At 37.1% G+C, this 26,703-nt stretch overlaps 1 protein-coding gene across 1 annotated transcript; it reads right to left on the bottom strand.

Moving 5' to 3' along the window:
- Positions 1-21,925: 21,925 nt before the first annotated feature.
- LOC145037128 (ninja-family protein AFP3-like) lies at positions 21,926-24,697 on the bottom strand. Its single transcript, XM_078985707.1, has 2 exons — positions 23,814-24,697; positions 21,926-22,435 (listed from the first exon to the last, which is right to left on the bottom strand). Exons 1-2 carry the CDS (start codon positions 24,418-24,420, stop codon positions 22,086-22,088), a joined length of 957 nt encoding a protein of 318 aa, XP_078841833.1. The 5' UTR covers positions 24,421-24,697; the 3' UTR covers positions 21,926-22,085.
- Between the last annotated feature and the right edge of the window lie 2,006 nt (positions 24,698-26,703).

The following is a 26,703-nucleotide window of genomic DNA, read 5'->3' as shown; positions in this document are numbered from 1 at the left end:
TCTTAGTCATACAAATGTACTAAGGTGTCCTTAGAGGATCAATTGTGATATGGTTTTCAAAATCATTAACATGTTCATAAAACATGATACTAAAGTATTCTCCTTTCCTTTCAGAGTTGAGAAACTTTTAATCTTTCTGCCTGTTTGATCCTTTTATTCATTCTGCCTTACATTGAAACTTTTTCAATGATTCAGAATCACACTTAATCTTGTAAGCATAAGCATATTTAACAAAATTTTAGTAAATCCTAACGAATAGTCTTATTGTTCTTTGTGTTGGACTTGACCAGTGCACAACTATGTGTACTAGATCCCTTACTCCTTCACCTAACTCACATATACATGTGGACAATGAATTAGTCTTAATTTCCCAAAGATGAAGGTTCTCATCCATCATACTATACAAGTTGCATGATTCCAAATTTCTGTCCGATTGAAACTTGGTTGATGAGAATCTTTCCTTATTTGGTAAATTTCTAACAATACCACAAACGAAAGAATCAAATCCATTCACAATATTGCTATACTATATAAACACCAAATTTTCACAAATGCCATTGTAAGGAAATATAAAATAAGATAAAAACAAAATGATCCTTTCCTTGATCAACCCGAATATCATCGGGGTTGCCTTAATGATGCCTCTCATAATCTTTGATGCGATGAACTCACGTAGTCCATCATCAACCGGCTCGGAACATGCACCCGAACCTGAACCTGAACCTAATCCCGACCCTGAACCTCCTGTTCCAAAATTTGTCACCATCATTCTAAAACAAAACACATAATCGCCAGGGTCATACATAATTTCGAGAGGTATTACACACTCTACAAGTTCCCTAGTTCTATCTCAGTCCTCCTTGACTCGAGTATGGATCCTCTGATTTTAGTAGTACAGGCCCATACTACCTTCCACATCTATCCGTACTTTCCTCAAGGATTTCCTTGAATTCACCAAGTCCTTTTCACTACTACTGATTGTTGCACTAATCTCATCCTAGGCTTACCCTAGGGTAACTTTCAAACCTACTCTCCGACATCAGCTGCATAAGAAGTCTCTGCTACCTTTTCCCTAACTAGTTCATGAATACTATTACATATTACTAAGACCAGATAATTCTTCAAATGAGAGACCCGACCTTACAATGGTTAGACTCAGACGAGAGCTGTGGAATAGGGCTAGAACTAAACTTCTGAAATTATGTAGTCCTCATAATATGTAACTTAACATGTTTAGTTACTAATTAGTTAAAGATAACTAGAACTCCTAAAAGCACAAAGCAAGCAACATTCGGGCATTGAGTAACCCCAACGAAGCATATCCTTCTCAGATCATTATATCACTGACTAACCAGTTCTAGTAAGTAATTCAATAGGCACATATAGCAGGCATATAAGGCATCTTCCTAGATCCTTAGCCATAATCTAGCATGAAGTTCTCATACACATACAGTATGCATATATGGCATCATTCCTAGATCCTTAGCCCTAATCTAGAATACAGTTCTGATAATCATATCATATATCATAACAAACATGTATAGGTATCTTGGGGAAAACTTACTTGAGCTCGGCCGATTGCACGCATCACACACCATGTTCGTTCTCAAAACTCTTTATTTTAAAGTTTAGAAAAACTACTTTCTTGTAAAAATAATTCAAACCCTCGATTTGAGTCCAAACACCCCCGAAGGTGTGTCCGAATCCGTCAAACCAAGGCTCTGATACCAACTTGTAACATCCCAAAAATATGGGCCAAAAATATCATTTTAAATTAAATATATATAAAACCATTTGTCTGAAAATCACATAGTAAATATATATATATATATATATATATATATATATATATATATATGTATCTATAGTTAGAAAATCCCATAACAAAATCATATCAGAGTATAAATCCCATAGATCTCTGATGTGGAAAATCGTGTGTGTGATGCGCTGCTACCGTCTTGGCTCCTTTCCCTTCAAGGAAGAAGTACGTGTGTAACAACCCGTGATTTCTATCTTGTAAAAGTCAAACTTGGTCAACTAAAGTCAAACATATCAATCAAAGGTCAAAGTTATTTCTTTTATTATCTTAATATAGTTAGGGTAATGAATTTATAGGTGGATAAACCTAGCATTCTTAGGTGTTGTGTGTTTTGGAAGAAAAATCATTTAGGACCGCAAACGAGCCTTCGTAGCCGTGAACTCCTTCGTTCTCTACCATGAACTCTTCGGGACGTAATCAAACTTCAGATCGTAAACCTTTGGTTTGCGGATGTGAACTCACCCCTATATATATATATATATATATATATATATATATATATATATATATATGAGTTTGACAGATTTTTATCATCACTTCTACTCTTCTGACCATAACACACCAATTCTCTCTCAAGGATCTTCAACCGCAAACACCTACTCTCTCTGAAATATCATTCTATCTCTTTTGAATCTCCTTAGAACTGGATTAGATCTTAAATTCTTCTTCATATCTTCAAGATCTTTAGGCCAGAACACTTGCATTATTATCATTTCACCAAGAGCACACGCTAAGTTCCAGCCGTGATCACTTGAATCTTCAATGGTCGTGAACCGTGTACAGCCGTGAACTCCAAGCAGTTGCTTGATTTCGGTTCTAACACTTCTTTTGTCTCGGGATCTAACTCGAGGAAACTTTTCATCCTATATCCAAAATTCAATCGAGTTACCCACGAAAGGCGAGTTCATACTCCTACAAACTACAGTTTTAAATGCTTTTAAATGCTTTTAGAGGGAGAATACAATTAGAACACAATATATTTGTGTTAAACACTTACATGTTAAAACAAACTAACAAAAGATTTCTTATGCTTATAATTGTTGTTAAAATCATTTCAAAAACCCTTTTTAAACTATTTTTAGACCATTGTTTATTTTCAAAATCATGTTCATTTATATATTTACGTATAAGTATGCTTTAACGGACTTAGGACTATTGCTAAACACCTTGACTCCTATGCCTTGTTTGGTTGTTGGCTTAGGGTAGGATCACTAGTCCGACTGTCGGCTAAATCATAGTTATACTTAGTAAGTACATATATAAATATTAAACCCCATTTTTAAGGATCATACTTAACTTAGTTGCTTATGTTGAACAATTGATTCTTTTCTACAAATTAGTAACAATTCAAACAAACATACTAGTAAACTATAATAGGTATAGTTTAGAGAATCACTACATGCTATTTCTAGAATAGAGAAACATACATGAGTTAGTACATACATACTATTACTATTCATTTACAAGAACAAGAAGGAACATACATACTATAGAAAGAACATAATAACTAACATGTGAGATACTATTTCATGGCATAACAATATTTCTTGTTGTGTCACGTTTTGTAACCAAAATATATTGGAGGGAGAGCGTGAGTATGTGTATAGATCTATATGGGATTGACCATCCTACACCTTGCTGCTAGCTACAGTGGGACCTGCAGGTCTACGAGTGACAAATGTCATACCATTTTCGACGCCTGAAGAACATCTGGTTTATACTAGTCAATCAAGTATGGTTATAACGTTAATCACATTTTTACCTTAATTAATAGTTTGGTTTTAAGGTAGTTAGTACCTCAGTAGAGTATTTTATACATACTATAAATCTTTATTTTCCATTACATTCATACAGTGATATTCTCACATAAGAAATGCATACTACTTTCGTGTAAAGATAGTCTTACAAATATGGAAAACACACATTTGTACTATTTCAAGTACAAACATACATTTTACACCATTTTTTAAAGAGAACAGAACATACAAACAATTGAGTCTTGGTAGAAGATTACTTTTCATTTTAGTAGAAAATATAGGATTTTCTAGGAAGTATACAAACATTTTCATCAAACAATTACAAACATTTTCATGAAACAAAGGCAAACCTTTGACACTAAAATACTTATGAACTCACGAACTTAAATGTTGATACTCTCTCTTTCAAAATAACTTGTATTCTTAGGTCACCATTCGACAGGTACACTAGACAAGGTTTTGAGAAAACAGAGCATGTTCAAGACTCGTCTGTTATTTTGATATATTTTTGGTGTATTACGGCAATACATGGAACACACTTGTATTAACTATATTATTAATACAATGGATGTTGTTGCTTGTTTTACTATTGTGCATTGTTATGATACTGTACATGACATCCTCCGACCCCATATGTTTTCGCTATTCTTGGTTTGGGGGTGTGACAACCTAAAACCAAAATTGAAAATCATAAGCAAAAATCTTACTGAGTTCCCCCATCATACCATATACCATATAAATACATAATGCCTAGCATATCTGGGTACTGGCCTCCCCTTCGGTCTCTTTCAACTGGTAATTGCCTAACATATCTAGGTGATGGCCTCCTGTAACACCCATAAAATTCATGCCAAATTTAAACTTTCAAAAAAATTTAAAATTCCAATAGTTATTACAAAAAGGTTTCCAAAACAGTTTCATATCAGAGTTCCCAAAAATCATAACCGTAAACCGAGGAAAGTGTACGATCACGCCTTCGCCTTCCTGCGGTCATCCGCCAAAACTGAAACAATAAGCGATAAATGTAATCTCGAAGGCTTAATGAGTTACCCCCAAAATACCAACCTCATATAACCATAAACATATCGTATCAGCGAGTACAGAACAACCATGCATCTCGAGTCTACAGTGTGGCTAGTCCGCCCGCACCACGCCTTCAGTCCACCTGGTCTACTCCCTGAGTCTACAGTATGACTGGATTGCTCGCACCAGGACTTCAGTCCGTCTGGTCAACTCTCTGATCCTCTGCACGTCTGGACCGCCCTCTCGGGCCTTTAGCCTATCCGGACCGCTCACTGGGCCTTAAGCCTGACTATGTGCCCTTCCGGGTCTACAATCTATCCGATCTACCCTGGGTATGTTGGCCTACAGCACAAGGTCAGACTTGCCTCAACCCAACCCCATACCAAACAATCATGTGCACATAACAGATAATCACATAACAAACCATATATAACAAACCGATCTAACATATCATATAACATAGAAACATCCTAACCAGGATACCGACCTAATCGGATCACTAACATATTACCGACCTAACAACCAGGATGCAGATCTAAAAGATCCAAAAGCATGCAAAACAATTACCAAAACACAATCTAGGAAAGGGTCGGCCTTGGTGCGTTAGATGTTGTTGATATAGTGAGGATAACTCACCTTGCAATGCCGAACTGAAGAGATAAGATCAAATCCTCCGATCACTGCCACAAACTCCACCGCCTACAGTTTGATGAAACCATATCTATAAGTGCCCAATTTACCAAAATACCCTTGGAAGTCAAACTGGTCAACTCCATGTGAAAGTCAAAGTCCTGGTCAAAGTTAATCTTCCTGATTGACCCTACTCGATGAGTCAGCCCATTAACTCACCGAGTTCTTAAACTCAGAAAGCCCTCATATCACGACTCAAATTGCCGGGTCACCTCATGACTCTTCAAGTTCATCAAACCTCGAGTCCTAGCCTGTCCAACTCACTGAGTCATCACTCAACTCATCGATCTCATTGTAACCAGATGGGTTAGGGTTTGCGACCCGACTCGTCGAGTCCAACAACAGACTCACCGAGTTCACTTAAGTCATCCCCAATAAGACGATTTTAGTCCATCCCACTGCTTCCAACTAATAGATCTGGACTTCTAAGGCTACTTTTACACGTAAAGTTTCCAACTTTACGTGCATGCAAGGTGGTATTTGCTCAATACAAGCTAGACAGAAGGTTCAAGACAAGAATGTTGACATACATGCTAAAATGGCTGATACTTTATGCCTCCATGGACAAAGACAAGTCTAGACCTAAAGTTGCAACCTCAGATCTAGACCCAAAACCCGAAATAGGTCCTAAACATCCATGAGTAGATCTAGAAGAGGAGGGATCAAGGTAATGACTTGTTACCTCCAAGATGTGCCCAAGTTGATGTAGACTCTAGATCTACACAAATTCCTTGATTCTAGCCTCTTAATCTACAAGCCTCCTTTATTAGAATCACCTTCCAAAGCTTCAAAACTCTCTTTAATGGTTCACACATGATATTAGGGTTTCCTGACTCTCAAGGGGTAACAAAAAGAGGTTGGGGTGAGGACTTAAGGTCCTTTAAATAGGGTGCAAACCCTAAAATTAGGGTTTTCTCTTCCCAACACCGACTCGTCGAGTCTAGCCGCCGACTCGGCGGGTCGGGTCACTTAACTCGTGCCCAGCACCTGCTCCGAATCGATGAGTTATGACACCTACTCGTCAAGTCTACTCCTTTATTTACACATAGCACCCTAAACTTATCTTCCTACACTTGGGATGTTACACCTCCCTTTCGGTCTATTTCAACCTGTAGCGGCCTAGCATATCTGGGTGCTGGCTTCCCTTTCAGTCTCTTTCAACCGGTAACCGGGGATTATTTCTCCCCTTATTACTACCACATAATACCCTAGCATAAACATATAAATTATATACTTCCTAGCATATATGGGTGCTGGCATCCCCTTTAGTTTCTTTTAACTGGTAACCGGGGACTATTTCACCCCTACCACTACCATATAATAACATAGCATACTAGCAAATAAAGCATAACAGATAGTGACATAACAGACAATTTGTCACACCCCAAAACCAAGAACGGCAGAAACGTTCTGGGGCGGAGGACGTCATGTAGAGTATCACAACACAGTAAATGTAAATAAGCAAACAACATCATCCATTGCATTAAATATATAAATTTAATACAAGCGTGTTCTGTACAGTATAGACACCAAAAATAATGTATATCAAAATAATAAGATGAGTCTTGAATGTGTTCCATCTTCTCAAAAGCTGGCCTCGGTACCTGTCTACTGATGACCTGAGAATACAAGTTATTTTGAAAGAGTTTATCAGCATTAAGCTGGTGAGTTCATAAGTATTTTAGTGTCGGTATTTGTCATCCAAAAAATGTTTGAACATGTATCAAGTATAAGTTTGTAAAATGTATGTAAAGGTTAGAAATTGTTTGTAAATGTTTGAATCTCTCAGAAAAACCTATATTTTCTATTAAAGTAGCCTTCTACCAAGGCTTAACTGTTTTGTATGCTCGTTTGTTGTAAAAGTGTGTGATTTACCAAGTGTAACTATCATTTAACAAAATATAGTTTGTACATTAATGTTTAAGTGAGGTTATCATTAAAATATGTAATGGGTAAATCATTGTAGTACTGAAGTTTTGTATTATAAGAACTACTGTTGTACTAACTACCTTAAACCGGATTTATATTAAGGTATAATGTGATAAATTGCACCATACTATCGACTGGTAACAATGACATAATGAATGGTCGTAATAACGGAATGACGTTTGGCACCCGCAGACCTACAGGTCCGGCTGTAGCTAGCAGAAAGGTGTAGGATAGTCAATCCAGTATAGATCTATATGCAAACTCACGCTCTCCCTCCAAGAGAATTCTGGCAACAACTCGATCCATGACATTTAAGTCATGCTCCGACACAGTGGATCATAATTGTTAACGTGTTCATGTATATGTAATGTTTCTCGTTCTAGTATAGTTGTATATGTACTGTTTCTAGTATAGTTGTTTATGTACTGTTTCTAGTATAGTTGTATATGTATAGTTTTTAGTATAATTGTATATGTACTGTTTCTAGTATAGTTGTATATGTACTGTTTCTAGTGTAATTGTATATGTATTGTTTCTAGTATAGTTCTATATGTTCTGTTTCTAGTATAGTTGTATATGTTCTGTGTTACCCCGATGGTAACTAGCTATTGATGTACTGATAATTATGAATATGGAAGTACTTTTATGTCTATACATGTATATATGATATATAACTAATATTGAAACGACCTTCGGATGGTCACCCGAAATCCCACCAGACCACATCTCAGTGCGCGAAAAGGAAATAGGGCGGATGGCCTTCCTAAGCCCTTTAAACATTACTTATATATCTATACATATATGGGCATGCAATTTATAAGAAGTAAAACAAGTTTAATAAAAGCATTTGATAAGTAAAAAGAGTTTGTAAAACATTTTGAAGTGAAGTAGTTTGATAAACAGTTTGAACAGTGATAAAATCATTGGTTTTCTAGTTATAAATCACATGTGATTAATGTAATCTCATGTGATTGATGCAATAACTATAAGTATTTAACTTGTATCCCCCCATAAAGTATTTAAAACATTTAAAAGTATTTCAAAGGTTGATTAAAGGGATATGAACTCACTTGTGGTGAGTAGATTGGATTGATGTATCGGGTACCGTGCTAGGTGGCAAACGGAGACTTGTTCACACGTTCGAGCCTAGTTATCATATAATGAGCATATATATATATATATATATATATATATATATATATATATATATATATATATATATAACTAATTAGCCAAATAATAACTTAACAAAGTAAGTTGAAACACTTAGGAACATGTAAACACTTTATATAAGTGTTATAGGTCCTAATGGTTGCATCTAAGTTGATACGGGACAAGGCAAAAAGGGGTTTAATGCACCAATGACCTTGTATATGAGTTCACCACCTAACAAACTTTACCCTTTGGAGTTTACGGCCATGAACCCATGAGTTTACAGCCGTGAACTCCTCACTTGGTGGTTTTGGGTGTTTTGAAGTGTTATGTTGATCCTAGAATAAGCCTAGGCTTGTTGGAATAATCCTTGAAGTAGTTTAAGGCCTTGGAAAGCTCCTTTGGGGAGTTTACGGCCAAAGGACCATATCCCCTAGATTTTACGGCCGTAAACTCCTATGGGGTGTTGGTTTTAATTCATTTAAGGCCCTTGCACATGTAGGATAGCTTCTATGCTTTTTTCTAAGGCTAAAGGGGACATTAGGCACACCTTTGTGCCTTTACTTGGAGTGTACGGCCCAAGAGGTGTTCCTTGGCCGTAAACTCCCTTTAAGGGGTGTTTTTGATGTCATTTGTTCCCCATTCAAGTCCTAAGTATTTAAGGTTAATTGTCTTAAGGCTTTAAGGGTATTTAGGGCATACTTTGCCCTTGAAAAAGGGGTTTACGGCCCAAGATCCTTCCTTGGCCGTAAACTCCTAAAACCCTATGATTTTGAAGTGTTTTGGTGTCCAAATTAACTACAAGCATTAGAGGGTAAAGGTCCTTAAGCTTTAGGGGTGATTTAAGGCACTTATAGCCCTTAAAAAGGGGTTTACGGCCCAAGAGAGATCCTTGGCCGTAAACTCCTATAACTAGGGTTTCTTGGTTGATTTCTAGTCTCAAATGTTTATACATTAAGCCCTAAACAAGTTATCTAACAAGGAATCGGGACTAGGAAGCCTTTAGGCTTCATTTTGGAGTTTACACCCCAAGAACGTTCTTGGGCCTTAAGCTCCCGGATCTTGTATTTTAGACATGTAAACAATGTTATAAAGCATATATCAAACATTAAAACACATTTAGGAAAGTAGACTCACAATCCGGGATGAAAAACCGAAGATCCGTCAGAGAGAAATGGCTTTTCTCTAGTTGGAATTGTGAATAATGAATTAATTAAATTCAGAAATCTATTTATAGTCCTGAAATATTTTGACAGAAAATATTTTTATTCCGGAAGTTGGACTATAACATTATGAAACTTGGAATGTTCAAGTTTCACAATTACAGGAGCATCCACTCTCCTGATATATCCCGAAACGTAAACCCTAATGTACACAAACTTGTTCGGGCAAGTTTGAAAATCACTGAAACTGGACTAGCTTCTATTGAATAGATAATGTTCGTACAAATGGAAATTTCGGGTTGTCACATCATCCCCCCGTTAGAAGGAATTTCGTCCCGAAATTAGAAATTAAGCAAAGAAGAAGTTACAAATAACTAAGCGAAAAGATGAGGGTATTTCAGTTTCATCTGATCCTCGCGTTCCCAAGTGAATTCTGGTCCTCGCTTGGCGTTCCAGCGAACCTTCACGATAGGGATACGGCTTTGTTTCGTCTGCTTGACCTCACGGTCCATGATCTCTACTGGTTCTTCCACGAAGTTGAGGCTCTCGTTGATCTCGATCTCATCGAGTGGGATTACGAGAGTCTCGTCGGACAGACACTTTTTCAAGTTAAATACGTGGAATGTAGAATGTACGTTACAAAGTGTGTCGGGTAGATCAAGTTTGTAAGCTACGGGGCCGACTCTTGTGAGAATCTCGAAAGGCCCTATGTACCTAGGATTAAGCTTCCTACACTTACCGAAGCGTATCAAGCCCTTCCAGGGTGAGACCTTGAGGAGGACTCGGTCTCCCACCTGAAATTCCAAAGGTTTTCTGCGTTTGTCAGTGTAGCTCTTTTGTCGGTCTCTAGAGGCCTTCAATCGTTCACGGATCTGAACGATCTTCTCTGTCATTTCCCGAATGATTTCCGGACCGGTAAGAGTGCTGTCAGAAGCTTGCCCCCTAGCTACTTGGGTATCACCCACCTCAGCCCAGCACAGAGGGGATCTGCACTTTCGGCCGTAGAGGGCTTCAAATGGTGCTGCCTTTATGCTCGTGTGATAACTGTTTTTGTAGGAAAATTCGACGAGGGGTAAATGGGTATCCCACGCTTTTCCAAAGTCAATTACACAAGCACGCAACATATCTTCTAAAGTCTGGATCGTCCTGTCACTCTGTCCGTTCGTCTGTGGATGGTAGGTTGTGCTCATGTCTAGTCTTGTTCCCAGGGAATGTTGTAGTGATTTCCAAAATCTTGAGGTGAACCTACTATCTCTATCGGAGATAATGGATATAGGCACACCATGTAGCCGTACGATTTCCCTAATGTATGTTCTCATCAGTTTCTCCATCTTGTCAGTTTCTTTGATAGGCGGGAAGTGTGCAGACTTGGTCAATCTATCAACGATGACCCATATGGTATCAAGTCCACCCGTTGTATTGGGGAACTTGGTTATGAAATCCATAGTGATCCGCTCCCACTTCTATTCTGGAATCTCTGGTTGTTGCAGTAAACCAGGGGGCTACTGGTACTCGACCTTTACCTTTGCGCAAGTAAGGCATTTACTTACGAAGGTAGCAATCTTTGCTTTCATATTAGGCCACCAGTATAGCTTTTTAAGATCTAGATACATCTTATCTAAACCTGGGTGGACGGAATACCGAGTGTTGTGCGCCTCGGTCATGACCAAGTCTCGGAAACCACCGTGTTTCGGTGTCCAGATCCGGTCCATGAAGTATAAGGCTCCGTCACCCTTGGCTTCTAAATTCTTGTCCATTCCTCTGAGGGATTCACTCGTCACATTTTCAGGTTTCATGGCTTCAAGTTGGGCCGCCTGAATTTGGTTAGACAAGTGTGAATGGATGGTTATTGACAATGACTTGACCCTGCGACCAAAATATTCCTTCAGACTTAGGGCGTCTGCTACTACGTTGGCTTTACCCGGATGATAACGAATATCGCATTTGTAATCACTGAGTAGCTCGACCCACCGTCGTTGTCTCATGTTGAGCTCCTTCTGATCGAATATGTGTTGTAAACTCTTGTGGTCGGTAAAGATAGTGCTTTTCGTTCCATACAAGTAATGTCTCCAGATCTTCAGAGCAAACACCACTGCTCCCAGTTCAAGAACGTGGGTCGTATAGTTAACTTCGTGTGTCTTCAACTGTTTGGAGGTGTAGGCGATGACCTTACCTCGTTGCATTAGAACACACCCGAGCCCTTGGTTCGATGCATCGCAATAGACTACGAAGTCTTCTATCCCTTCGGGGAGAGATAGTATTGGCACGGTGCACAAGGCTCGCTTGAGCATTTGGAATGCTCTCTCTTGTTTCTCTTCCCAGTCAAAGGCCACGCCTTTCTGGGTCAGGGTTGTAAGAGGTTTCGCTATTCGGGAGAAGTTCTAAATGAATCTGCGGTAGTAGCCAGCGAGACCTAGAAATTGACGAATTTCTGTCGGTGTCTTGGGTGCTGACCAGTTCTCAATGGCTTTAATTTTGGATGGGTCCACGTGGATTCCCTCTTTGCTTACCACGTGTCCTAAGAATTCGACTCTTCGGATCCAAAATTCACATTTCGAGAACTTCGCATAAAGTTTCTCCGTTCGTAAAGTTCCTAAAACTAGTCGTAGGTGATCGCCATGCTCTTCCTTACTTCGGGAGTAGATCAGGATGTCGTCAATGAAAACGATGACGAACTGATCCAAGTAAGGTCGACATACTCTGTTCATCAGGTCCATGAAGACTGCTGGCGCATTGGTCAATCCGAATGGCATCACCACGAACTCGTAGTGTCCGTAACAAGTTTGGAAGGCTGTCTTTGGAACATCCTCCTCTAGTACCCGTAACTGGTGATATCCGGATCTTAGATCAATTTTGGAAAAATAGTTCGCCCCTTGCAGTTGGTCAAATAGATCGTCTATGCGAGGCAGAGGGTAACGATTTTTGACCGTCAGTTTGTTGAGTTCTCTGTAGTCGATACACATACGGAATGATCCGTCTTTCTTCTTAACGAACAAGACCGGTGCTCCCCAAGGTGAGAAGCTTGGTCTTATGAATCCCTTGCTGAGTAGTTCGTTAAGTTGACCAGATAATTCCTGCATCTCCGCTGGTGCTAAGCGGTAGGGCGACTTGGCTACTGGGGTAGCTCCTGGGACTAAGTCGATTCTGAACTCGACTTGTCGTTGCGGAGGTAATCCAAGTAGTTCTTCTGGGAAAATGTCGGGGAAGTCGCTCATTACTGGAATGTTCTTTAGTTCTTTCGTTTCGAGGTTCGTGTCGACGACGTGAGCAAGGAATGCGTGGTATTCTTTGCGCATATATTTCTGTGCTTGAATACTTGATATAATGCGAAGACTCGCACCAGGTTTGTCGCCGTAGACTATAAGAGTTTTGTTAGATGGAAGGTTTAGTCGGACTGCTTTCTCGAAGCACATGATGTCGGCGTGATGAAGACTCAAACAATCCATGCCGATGATAACGTCGAAGCTTTTTATTGAGACCGGCATGAGGTCAATTGGGAATGAATGGTTATCTAGGGTTAGGATACATCCTAAGTATATGCTACTGGTGTTTTATGTTTTTCCATTAGCCATTTCTACTGTGAATTGTTCTTTAAGTGCGTGTGGTTGTGGTTTAAGCATGCGAGAAAATTTATGGTTCACGAAGCTTCGCTCTGCTCCACTATCGAACAGAATGCATGCATAGGAGTTATCGAGGAGGAACGTACCAGTCACCACTGTCGGGTCAGCAACTGCTTCCCTGTGGCCTATAGCCAGTACCCTCCCTCCTCCTCCAGCATTTCCCGCTTTGGGGCAGTCCCTCTTATAGTGGCCCGTATCGCCACATCCATAGCAAGTTGGGCTCGCGCCAGAGCCAGGGACTTGTGTGATCGGTTGTGCCAGGAACTTACAGAAACGGACGGTGTGTCCTTTCCTGTTGCAGTTAGAGCACTGCATTTCACGGAAGGGGCCATTGTGGTGGAAGTTGCATTTGTTGCACTTCGGCAGACTTCCAACATACTGTTTCATCGGAGCAGTAGCAGCAGCAGGGGTTGCTGCGGCATGTACTGCCACAATTTACTGCTTCTTGGCAGCTCGCTGCCTCTTCTTGTCATCCCAGAACTTCCGCTTGGTGTCAGCGGGTTTGGAGGGTTCTGAGATGGCTAGGGTTGTTGTGGTTGCAGGGGTTTTGACACCATGGTCAATGATTCGCTGTGCCAGTCGCTTGGCACTATCGAAGGTAGCGGGGTTTGATGATAGGACATTCCCCTGATACGGAGGCACTAGCCCCCATATGTACCTTTCAATCTTCTTCCCTTCAGTGGGAACCATATTAGGGCAGAGGGCCACCAGTTCGCTAAACCAGGCAGTGTAAGCAACAATGTTGGTGCCCTTCATGGTCAAGCTCCAAAGCTCCTGCTCTAGTTTCTGGATCTCGCCCCTCGGGCAGTATTCCTCAATCATGTGTTCTTTCATCGTATCCCAGCCTATGTCGTTGGCCACGATGAGAGTTAGAGATTTAACGTGGTCGTTCCACCACATCAGTGCCTTCCCTTCGAAGGTGCATGCGGCATATTTGACCTTCTTCACAGCAGGGCAAGAACAAATTTTGAAGACTGATTCAATCTTCTCGAACCATTGCGAGAGGGCAATGACTCCGCCGGTCCCATGAAAGGACTTCGGCTTGCAGTTGGTGAAATCCTTGTAAGAGCACTCTCTTGAGCGCACAGGAGTTTCAACCGGAATGGAGTTAATCGGGGTTCCACCTCTGCTGGCATCAGTAGAGTGATACTGTGCCATGGCATTTGCCACTGCTGCAGCTACGACAGCATTTAGGGCTGCTGTATCGATGACCAGAGGTGGTGTAGGTGTAGGGTTATTCCGGGAAGATTTGCGAGGAGGCATCTTTCAACTATAAGTTTATAAAGATGAGAAAAGTGGTAAGAATCAATTTGTAAGTAATGTGCGAATGACACATGGACTAACTAACCATAGCCCAACAATTGAATGAGTGTTTGAGATCATAACCAGAAAGATGTGTAGGAAAACCCAAATGTAAAGATTCTTCCCACAAAGTAGGTAGTTGTCAATAATACTGGTATTACTGATGTAACGAGTTCAATGAAAATTGACCTAACAGTAGGTCTTACATCATACCATACGGAAAGTTTGACAGTTCTTAGATTCCTAATTAAAGTACTGAAAGTTAGGAATATTTTACAGATAAGTGCTACTTAGAGCACAAATGTTAAAGGCTAATCCTTAACCCAAAAGATAATGATGTACTAGACATCATCTAACGGCGATGAGTATTCCTCGGGAGAACCCTGAGGTCTCTCATTTGACGTACCACCTCTTGAAGGTGTCGCTCATAAGCCCTTTGACGAGCTCGAAGTTCCATGACTTCTGCTTGAGAGGCAACCAGATGTTGCTGTAGAGTTTCATTGGTTCTCCGGGTTCGTTCCATGTCTTCTTCGAGACGGCGAATGCGGACTGTGTTGACACCAGAGTTAGCATCAATCTCCACGACCCGGTCGATGGCTGCTCGACCTTGCTCGACATTACGAGCTATTCTGCGGATAATGACAGGTAGAGCTCGGTCAGCACAACCACCATCGCTGACGTTGTAAAAGGTTCGGTCCCCAAAGTATGGTAAGGGTTGACCCTGTTCGTCACTCCAGCGATTCAAGTTATCTACCCACAAGGGAGTGGGACCTGGAAAAGCTGGTCGAGGGTTGTTGTTCGGGGCTTGACCTACTGGAGGTAGGTTGTTGACTTCGGGCTCAGAGTCTAATCCATCCGAGAAGCCTTCAACTTGATGATCATCCAACAGAATTTGGTGTTCATCGTCAGACTCTGCTTCAAGCCATCCTGCGTTGCCTTCATTTGGAAAGTACGGGTTGCCGTGATGGAATCCAGCTATTTAAATCTACACGAGAAGAGAGGTATAAAGATATAGTACATATGTAGTTAGAAGTACCAAAATACACCTATAGTATTTTAAGTTTAGATTCTATTGATCTTCTTGTGGTATTGTTGGTAAGTTTTTAGACTTGTTAACACATCACAACCATTCTAGGGCATATGCTAATCACTCCTCAGACCAACATAGTTGATCAGGCTATGCCATTCCCAGGACTGACCATATATCCCCCAGCTTACCTGTGATATTTAACAATCGTAATACTTTTGTTCTTGTCATTGTGACACTGGTTTTAGTATGAATGCAGACTAGTATACTTAATTAAATATTTTAGTATTTAAAGTATAGACTCTTGGTTAGAGTGTTTTAATCCCAAATGGGTTTATAGTTTAGTATATATTTTATGGGCTGATATACTTGATTCACTATAAACAATGCTCTGATACCAATCTGTCACACCCCAAAATCAAGAACGGCGGAAACGTTCTGGGGCGGAGGACGTCATGTAGAGTATCACAACACAGTAAATGTAAATAAGCAAACAACATCATCCATTGCATTAAATATATAATTTTAATACAAGCGTGTTCTGTACAGTATAGACACCAAAAATAATGTATATCAAAATAATAAGATGAGTCTTGAATGCGCTCCATCTTCTCAAAAGCTGGCCTCGGTACCTGTCTACTGATGACCTGAGAATACAAGTTATTTTGAATGAGTTTATCAGCATTAAGCTGGTGAGTTCATAAGTATTTTAGTGTCGGTATTTGTCATCCAAAAAAATGTTTGAACATGTATCAAGTATAAGTTTGTAAAATGTATGTAAAGGTTTGCAATTTTTTGTAAAATGTACTAACTACCTTAAACCGGATTTATATTAAGGTATAATGTGATAAATTGCACCATACTATCGACTGGTAACAACGACATAATTAATGGTCGTAATAACGGAATGACGTTTGGCACCCGCAGACCTGCAGGTCCGGCTGTAGCTAGCAGCAAGGTGTAGGATAGTCAATCTAGTATAGATCTATACGCAAACTCACGCTCTCCCTCCAAGAGAATTTTGGCTACAACTCGGGCCATGACATTTAAGTCATGCTCCGACACAGTGGATCACAATTGTTAACGTGTTCATGTATATGTAATGTTTCTCGTTCTAGTATAGTTGTATATGTACTGTTTATAGTATAGTTGTATATGTACTGTTTCTAGTATAGTTGTATATGTACTGTTTCTAGTATAATTGTATATGTATTGTTTCTAGTATAGTTGTATATGTACTGTTTCTAGTGTAATTGTATATGTATTGTTTCTAGTATAGTTCTATATGTTCTGTTTCTAGTATAATTGTATATGTTCTGTGTTACCCCGATGGTAACTAGCTATTGATGTACTGATAATTATGAATATGGAAGTACTTTTATGTCTATACATGTATATATGATATATAACTAATATTGAAACGACCTTCGGATGGTCACCTGAAATCCCACCAGACCACATCTCAGTGCGCGAAAAGGAAATAGGGCGGATGACCTTCTTAAGCCCTTTAAACATTACTTATATATCTATACATATATGGGCATGCAATTTATAAGAAGTAAAACAAGTTTAATAAAAGCATTTGATAAGTAAAAAGAGTTTGTAAAACATTTTGAAGTGACGCAGTTTGATAAACAGTTTGAACAGTGATAAAATCATTGGTTTTCTAGTTATAAATCACATGTGATTAATGTAATCTCATGTGATTGATGCAATAACTATAAGTATTTAACTTGTATCCCCCCATAAAGTATTTAACACATTTAAAAGTATTTCAAAGGTTGATTAAAGGGATATGAACTCACTTGTGGTGAGTAGATTGGATTGATGTATCGGGTACCGTGCTAGGTGGCAAACGGAGACTTGTTCACACGTTCGAGCCTAGTTATCATATAATGAGCATATATATAACTAATTAGCCAAATAATAACTTAACAAAGTAAGTTGAAACACTTAGGAACATGTAAACACTTTATATAAGTGTTATAGGTCCTAATGGTTGCATCTAAGTTGATACGGGACAAGGCAAAAAGGGGTTTAATGCACCAATGACCTTGTATATGAGTTCACCACCTAACAAACCCCACCCTTTGGAGTTTACGGCTGTGAACCCATGAGTTTACAGCCGTGAACTCCTCACTTGGTGGTTTTGGGTGTTTTGAAGTGTTATGTTGATCCTAGAATAAGCCTAGCCTTGTTGGAATAATCCTTGAAGTAGTTTAAGGCCTTGGAAAGCTCCTTTGGGGAGTTTACGGCCAAAGGACCATATCCCCTAGATTTTACGGCCGTAAACTCCTATGGGGTGTTGGTTTTAATTCATTTAAGGCCCTTGCACATGTAGGATAGCTTCTATGTTTTTGTCTAAGGCTAAAGGGGACATTAGGCACACCTTTGTGCCTTTACTTGGAGTTTACGGCCCAAGAGGTGTTCGTTGGCCGTAAACTCCCTTTAAGGGGTGTTTTTGATGTCATTTGTTCCCCATTCAAGTCCTAAGTATTTAAGGTTAATTGTCTTAAGGCTTTAAGGGTGTTTAGGGCATACTTTGCCCTTGAAAAAGGGGTTTACGGCCCAAGATCCTTCCTTGGCCGTAAACTCCTAAAACCCTATGATTTTGAAGTGTTTTGGTGTCCAAATTAACTACAAGCATTAGAGGGTAAAGGTCCTTAAGCTTTAGGGGTGATTTAGGGCACTTATAGCCCTTAAAAAGGGGTTTACGGCCCAAGAGAGATCCTTGGCCGTAAACTCCTATAACTAGGGTTTCTTAGTTGATTTCTAGTCTTAAATGTTTATACATTAAGCCCTAAACAAGTTGTCTAACAAGGAATCGGGACTAGGAAGCCTTTAGGCTTCGTTTTGGAGTTTACAACCCAAGAACGTTCTTGGGCCGTAAGCTCCCGGATCTTGTATTTTAGACATGTAAACAATGTTATAAAGCATATATCAAACATTAAAACACATTTAGGAAAGTATACTCACAATCTGGGATGAAAACCCGAAGGTCCGTCAGAGAGAAATTACTTTTCTCTAGTTGGAATTGTGAATAATGAATTAATTAAATTCAGAAATCTATTTATAGTCCTGAAATATTTTGACAGAAAATATTTTTATTCCGGAAGTTGGACTATAACATTATGAAATTTGGAATGTTCAAGTTTCACAATTACAGGAGCATCCACTCTCCTGATATATCTAGAAACGTAAACCCTAATGTACACAAACTTGTTCGGGCAAGTCTGAAAATCACTGAAACTGGACTAGCTTCTATTGAATAGATAATGTTCGTACAAATGGGAATTTCGGGTTGTCACACAATTATCATAAAGACAATCATCTAAACTGTAATCACTTACTAGTGGGCCAACATTGGTACCTTCGACCCACTCCTACTGGAAGGTAACTCACCTCAATGTCGTGAAGTTGTTGATCTGTCATCGGTTCCAAAACTAACTCATCTCAAACTCCTAAACATAAAAATCTCCTTTAATTACCCTTTCATACTTATAAACCCTTTAAGGGTCAACTATGGTGAAAGGTCAACATTCTGGTCAAAGTCAACCTTCTAGTCCAAGTCAACCTTCTAGTTGACTCAACTCGCCGAGTTGGTCCATCAACTTGTCGAGTTCTTCCACGAACTCGTCGAGTTTCCCTTTATATTACTCGGGGCATTTCACTCACAACTCGTCGAGTTCCTCTTCATAACAGTTGGGACGTTTTGCTCTTAACTCGCCAAGTTCATCTTTGGACTCATTGAGTTCTGTGATCTTCAAATCCATAAACACATCCAACTCGCTGAGTCATCTTCTAGACTTAACGAGTTTGCTTAGTAACAGCAAAAGTTGGGGGACCATTATCCAACTCATCGAGTCGTATGAACGACTCACCGAGTCTCCCAAGGTCCAATTCTATCCAATCGATTTTAGTTGGGCTTAATGCATCCAAAGCATAGATTTGGCCTCCTAGGGTCGGTATAACACGTAAAGTTACAAACTTTACGTTCATGCATGGATTATTTAGCTCAAAAAGGCTCTAAAAGGGTTTCTTACGGTCCATGGGACTCCCATGGCCATAAAGTTGGCACATTTATGTCATGGAGTCCCTCAAAGACTCGAGATCTGATGTCTTGACCCCAAACAAGCATGTATTCATGAATGGTTCCAAAAATGGCTTCTTAAAGCCCTAAACTACTCAATGAAAGGGATCTTGTAGATGAATAGACAAGGTATAGACTTTATACCTCAAATGAGTCCGAAGTGCAGCACAAACACTAGATGTACTTGCAAGGTATAGACTTTATACCTCAAATGAGTCTGAAATGCAGCACAAACTCAAAATAGTTCCAAAAATGGTTCCTTAAAGCCCTAAACTACTCCATGAAAGGGATCTAGCAAATGAATAAACAATGTATAGACTTTATACCTCAAATGAGTCTAAAATGCAGCACAAAATCTGGATCTACTTGCCTCCTCTTGAATCCCAAAGCTTCCTCTTCATTCTCAAGCTTCAAAATCACCAAGAACACACACAAAGGCTTAAGAACATTCAAAATGGATTAGGGTTTCGTGAATAAGGCTTGGAGGTGATGGAGGTTGTTATTAGGGCCAGATAAAGTGTTTAAATAAGGTGCAAACCCTGTAAATTAGGGTTTCACTCTGGCAGCCCTACTTGTCAAATTGAGGCTCTCAACTCATCGAGTAGAATTCAAGTCTCGCGTCTAATAATTCAATTCCCACTCGACGAGTTTGGGGCCTCCAACTCGGTGAGTCCCTTCGAAAATGAGAAATTCAATATTAAGAATACATACCAGGAACCATACATTACAATATCTATCTATATATATATATATATACACACACACACACACACACACACACACACATACACACACACACAAGCCTTTTACCCACGCCAAACAATGAGTAAGAATACTTTGTTTTAGTATTATTTCTATTCGGTAACATGTATGATTGATCACCCAACTTTGACAAGAAGGTTATGAAAAGGTAAACCCTTAACATTGAAATATAATTTGTTTTGGAAGATGGTAACTTATGACTTGGAAATTAATCAATTTTGATGTATTATTTTTGGTTTCAAACAAAAATATAACATTGTATGGGTTGAAAAAAAAAGTTCTATGACAATATATATATATATATATATATATATATATATATATATATATATATATATATATATATGAAGATGCACATTTTTCTATCAGTGATCAAAATTCCTTTTGAAATTTGAATATAATTATTATTTGATGCTATTAATTCTTATATAACTATTATTTAGCATATACATTTTCTTGAATGATGTTTTTTTTATCCAAAATATGTTTATATATATATATATATATATATATATATATATATATATATATATATATATATATATAAAACAGGTTCGTATACATTTGTTTATAAACAAGTTTTTAAATATATTTTCATAAGACACGTGCTTCTATACATTTTATATATAAACGTAGTTGAATACAATTGCATTTATTATAAAATAGGTGCTATACAAATAATATATAAATATGTTTTTACAAAAGAAATGTTGGTGTATATAAATATGTTTTTACAAAATATATTTATAATAATTGTATATATTTTTTCTTGTAAAATACGTGTTTCTATATTTTTTTTTTATAAAAATGGATTTGTAGAAATATATGTACTTAATAAATATCTATTTCGTATATAGAAAAGTTTTTTTTAAGTAAAGATTTTTATATAGAAAACACGAGATTTTTTTTATGGGAAAATATGTTTTATTTATTTATTTATTTATTGATTTTTTTTTGTATAAATATGATTTTATAAAAGAAAAAATATATTTGAATTTTTTATTTTGAGAAAAAATGTTGTAAAAAAACTAAAGTTAATGAATTCATTAACAAAGTTATGAAATTTGCGCAAAAATGATAAATTTTGAACAAAATTTGTAATAAAATTTAAAATCTAGATCAAAAGTTGAAATTTTAGACCAATTTTTTTTAAAATTTAAATTTAGGACCAAAAGTGTAATTTTTAAAAATTGGACGATCTATTGACCGAATAAAAAGATCAAATTGAATACGATTACCGGTTTTTAAGATTTAATTGAATAAGAAAAATATATAAAAATTAAATCGATTATAAAACTAATATATAAGAACTTTTTACAATTTTCTCGATTTCAAAAATATTTTCTTGTGGATGTTTAAACATCTAATTGATATAAGTACCGAGATTCTCCAATGATTTATGACTTGACTTATAATTTATGACATTGAACTTATAACTACATTGAGATTTCAAAAATATTTTCTTGTGGATGTTTAAACATCTAATTGATATAAGTACCGAGATTCTCCAATGATTTATGACTTGACTTATAATTTATGACATTGAACTTATAACTACATTGACATTCCAAACAAGGAAAACTTTAGCAAATAAACCTCAAAAGTTTCACTAGCTAATATATTAAAAAGACGACAATAAATGTACATTTGTTCTCTACTATGTCTATATGAAGACAACAAAACTTTATTTAACATTTAACTTGGTCCATAAAAGGATTGTCTAATCCAACGGTTTTTCCATTGTTCATATATTATAAAGAAGGTGGGTTAACGACAATGTGTCTAAGAGGATGTTCCACGTCACCACCACCACCATGTTTCACAAACTCTGCTGGAGTTAGAAAGTTACCATGACAAACACAAACGATTCTGACTTGTTCTCCTTTTCTATATCTGTACAAAAACCCTTCGATCTTCTTGCCATTAACACCCTCTCCTTTTGTGGAAACGCAAGGCATATCCGCAAACATCATCTTTAGGGTTTCATTTGTGGACTTGTCTGAAACAAGAGAGTTTGATCTATAAGGGGTCGAACTTGGGAACTTATGCAAAATGGAATGTTGACTAGCCGTGCTCTTCAACTCACCATCTTTATTTATACCTATCATTTAATCAATATTGTAGTGAGTTATATGCAAAGATCATATGGATTGATTTTTAATTTCTAAAACATATGAAATAAAATTGAAATACGTTAAAGATGAGCTCCCATTCATCTACATGCTAATAATATCGTTGCAAATCAATATTGTATTTCCTAAAATATACAAAAGTTAAGCATAACCAATTCCAATTTGTTACAAAACAATTATCCGTTAGTTTTAAAAGCTAAATGCAAGAAATCACTTTGTTTATTTATTTTTTTATTACAAAATCGTACTTTCATTTATTTATGCTTAATAGTTTCAGTATTTTTATTAAGATAATATTACCAAGAAATTCATTAATTATAGCATTGTCCTTTCATTTTTTCTTTTGGTTTGTTTATTTAAGGATTAGATCATATATATATATATATATATATATATATATATATATATATATATATATATATATATATACTAGGTGTGAGACCCATGTATTACATGATCTTATTTAAAAAAAAAATTAAATAGAAAATTCTAAACATTTGAAAATAAGTGAGAAAATATAGAATTATAAAATTTAAAGTGTTTTTTTTTCTCTTTTAAATTTAAAAGAATAGTTTAGATAAATAAATAAAGAAAATTAATAAATTTTTAATTTGATAATTTTAAAATTAGAAGGAAAGTTCATTAATGAAATTAATATGCATTTATTATTGAATATAAATATTATTTACAGTTTAATAAAATGAAAAAACCATAAAATTACATATGAAATAAAAATTAATTTAAAATAACTATAAAATTACATGTGACAAAATAGATAAAATATATAATATATGACAAAAATATCTAAGGATTTCCACTCCTTCATATGGCACATGATCATGATTGCGAACTTAACAAGTACAAACCTTAATACCCATTTATTATAGTAGAGTTTTTTCATTTGTAGGGTTCACTAACAAACTATTAGTTGTAGTTACTGTACTTAACAAACTAAAACTAATAAAACAATGAAAAAGTTCATATAGAACTTTTGCAACTGCAGGACCATTTTTAACAAGTTATTGAAAATAAAGACACCCCTAATAGCTTATTTGATCCTTTTTTATTAAAAAAAAAAGGGACAATTGGCTTTTGTACTATCAACATCTACTTAATTATGACCACAAAAATATACTCTGTATCTTAATAAAATCGAGATAATTGAATATAATCTTGTAATGAGAATAAAAACTAATATCTCAAAACAACTTTTGCTATTTTATTGTATTTAATCCTACCCTTTATTTCTTTTCCTATATTAACATTAATTGTGGTAATTACCATATTACCATATAATAATATTATCAAAATAAATCTCATGGATCGAAACAAATAAAAGTTATATACCTGAAAAAGGTTGACTTTCCAAATCAGAAACACCAGAAGATCCGCCGCTAGCAGGAGAGCCGATGGACACCTGCGACGGAAACGGCGACGGCCGTGGCAGTGGAGGTAACAGTGACTGCGGTGGTGGTTGCCATGACTGATCGTTTCCCTTCATTACATTTCTTCTTTTTGCATCGTAATTCTCCTCCGACGTCAACAACCCTTTCACAACTTTCCCATTTTTAAGCTTTTCAACACGCTTCCTCTTCGCCTCCGACCGCCGTAACGACTGCCGTTCCTGCCTCTTCTTCCACTCATCCCCCATCTCGATCGGCAGCGAACACGTCCTGGTTAACGGCGGATACACCGTCAATGCGGTCGGATCTTCCATTGCCGACGGAAAACTCGAGAAATCTGCTACGGAGGAAGCACGGATTAATCTGTTATTGTTGTCATAGTAATCATTAGCCACCGCTCTCCGTCGTTCCACCCCAAATCGTCCGTTCAACGACAAACCTAAACTAAGCTCTACGTTTTCTTCACCGAGCGTCTCCTCTTTCAAAGAATGGATATCCCCGCCTCCGCCACCACCACCACCGCCGCATTCAATCGTTTTCAAGAAATCCATCCGACCGTTATAGAATATTAATTTGCTTCTCTTTATGAAGTCCCCGGCGTAATTTTTCAAGCATCAATGGCGATTTTATTTTAAAATTCAAAAAAACATTTATTTTGAATCGATTTGGTGAAAAACAAAAGATACCTCTATAAATCCACAGAATATCAAGAAGATTTTCCGGGGAAAATCTTGCCGGATTTTGCTCCGCCGGCTGTGAGAGAGAGAGAGAGAGAGAGAGAGAAAGATTGTTTTACGGAGAGATAAAGTATAGGTGCGGAAGGGGAGAAGAAAGTGGGGAGATTTTTAATGTGTTGAGATAGTTGAAATTACGAAAACACCCTTGAAAGATTGTTAAAGATAGAAGTTGAGGTCACACGTGGAGGAATAGAAGAGAGAATAGTCTGCCACGTAAGCCTTCTGAGAAAACAAAAACAAAAGACGAAACAAGCGTTTTTGTTTTTTGAGCTACAAAGGGGTGCTTAATGACTGACACGTGTCGGTGGCAGGGTAAGGAGTTATAGGCACGTGTGTATATGGTTTGTGTAACAGTAACTTCCATTTGCAGTAATTTAGGTGGAGCCCGATCTTTAAGTTTTACGTATGATCAATATGATCCTGTTGTTTTTGGCTGGTGTTGACGTGGACGACCACTGACTGGACACGTAGATGACAGCTTTCATGGATTTTTGTTCTGCGAATAAAATCTTTAAAATATTTAATGAATTCAAAGATTTAATAAAAGCAAAAGTCCATTTGTCTTGATCTAAAATCTTTTAAATATTTATCGTGTTCGGTATGTTCGGTACGGGGCGTTAAGGGCCGTTATTGTCGAGGTGGACATGTAGATGAGGCACGTTACGACAAGAACGGGTAGCAATGACGTTTTTTTTCGTTTGAACGGTTAGTCAAAAAAGAAATAATTTTGTTATATTTATGTGTTTCTATTGTTTATTATGTACTTGTAAGTATAATTTTGGACAAATGGATGAAATATAATCAATGATCATGATCTGAAGGTCTATAATATTACAATAAGATAACATCTACCATATAATCACATAAATTCCGACATAAAAGTATTTTGGACAGATAATTATATTTAAAAACATGAAAATTATTTTTAGGGATAATTAATTATCCTAATTTTAAAAATCTAAATTTTTTAAATTAATTCAATTTTAATTCTAACGTAATTTGTAAACATAATTATTTTTATTTCGCCGGAATGTTTTTTGTTAGAATAATGTTCTTTCAGGATTTTATTCTATTAAAATATTATTGAAAAATAACATAATTCTTAAATCCTCGGTTGAATAATAACAAGATTCTAATATATATTCTTAGTGATTCTGACATAATACATTCCACAGTCATAACCAAAGAATTTTGCATGAGAACCCAAAGAATATTATTCTTCCTTATTCTGAAATAATATTGGCATACCTTATTCTAAAGTCTTTGCCATTCTGAAAGAATATTTGCAGATTTTAACTAAAATTCATTAGGTAAATCAAATAAATTTCATTACTCTAGAATGAAACAAACCAAAGAATGAAACTTACTATGAAAGGACAAAATGATTAAAAAAAAAAAATACTAAATTAGCTTTAAAAATCTGAAGATTTTCACCATAAAAAAAGGAATTAGCAATATCCATACCAACAAAAAAAATCCCATAACAAATGTCCGACGAGGCCTTCAACATATATAATTTTTCCACTTAGATGAAAGGTGTCAACAAAGAACACGACTACAAGTTGCAAATGACCATTAGAAAACATAACGAATATATGCTTCATAAGATATTTAAAGGCAACAAGGCTCACGTTTCATTCCATGTGAATCCTTTTCCCCACTTATTTCTTTATTTGACAAAAAATCTCATAAGCAAAAAGTAACACAAAAAATTATATAACAAAAATAAAAATAGAATTAATCCATTTTTACTATGGAAATCTGTAATGTTGTGATTTTATCTGATTCTGTGACAACCCGAAAATCTCTATCTCTAAGTTACCTCGATAATTGAAAGTCAGACTCGTTTTTGCTATATTTTAGCATTGTTTAGGGTCTGTTTGAGTGTTCTAAGCCTAGTACATTCAAGGTTTGGGTTTGGGGATGAGTTATTTTAAGTTCATCGGGTTTCATTCAAGCCAAACACTATTCAAGAGGAGTGTACGGCCGCACACATGGGTGTACAGCTGCACACATGGGTGCACAGCTGTATACTCAAGGTGGTCGTGAACTCACCCCCATGTGTGTCATATTCCATCCTTTCTCTTCAAGAGCTTC

Source organism: Lactuca saligna, chromosome 3 (assembly GCF_052625555.1).
Source record: "Lactuca saligna cultivar CGN05327 chromosome 3, ASM5262555v1, whole genome shotgun sequence".
Classification (NCBI taxonomy): Eukaryota; Viridiplantae; Streptophyta; class Magnoliopsida; order Asterales; family Asteraceae; genus Lactuca; species Lactuca saligna.
Note: the sequence above shows the minus strand (reverse complement) of the source record. Positions and strands in the feature narration are given on the sequence as shown.

What these genes read in the sequence shown, in the direction of transcription:
- LOC145037128 (XM_078985707.1), bottom strand. Translation starts at nt 24,420, where the DNA reads ATGGATTTCTTGAAAACGATTGAATGCGGCGGTGGTGGTGGTGGCGGA. An exon ending in GGAAAGTCAACCTTTTTCAG is followed by an intron (nt 22,436 to 23,813) that starts GTATATAACTTT and finishes ATTAAATGATAG; the next exon opens with GTATAAATAAAGATGGTGAG.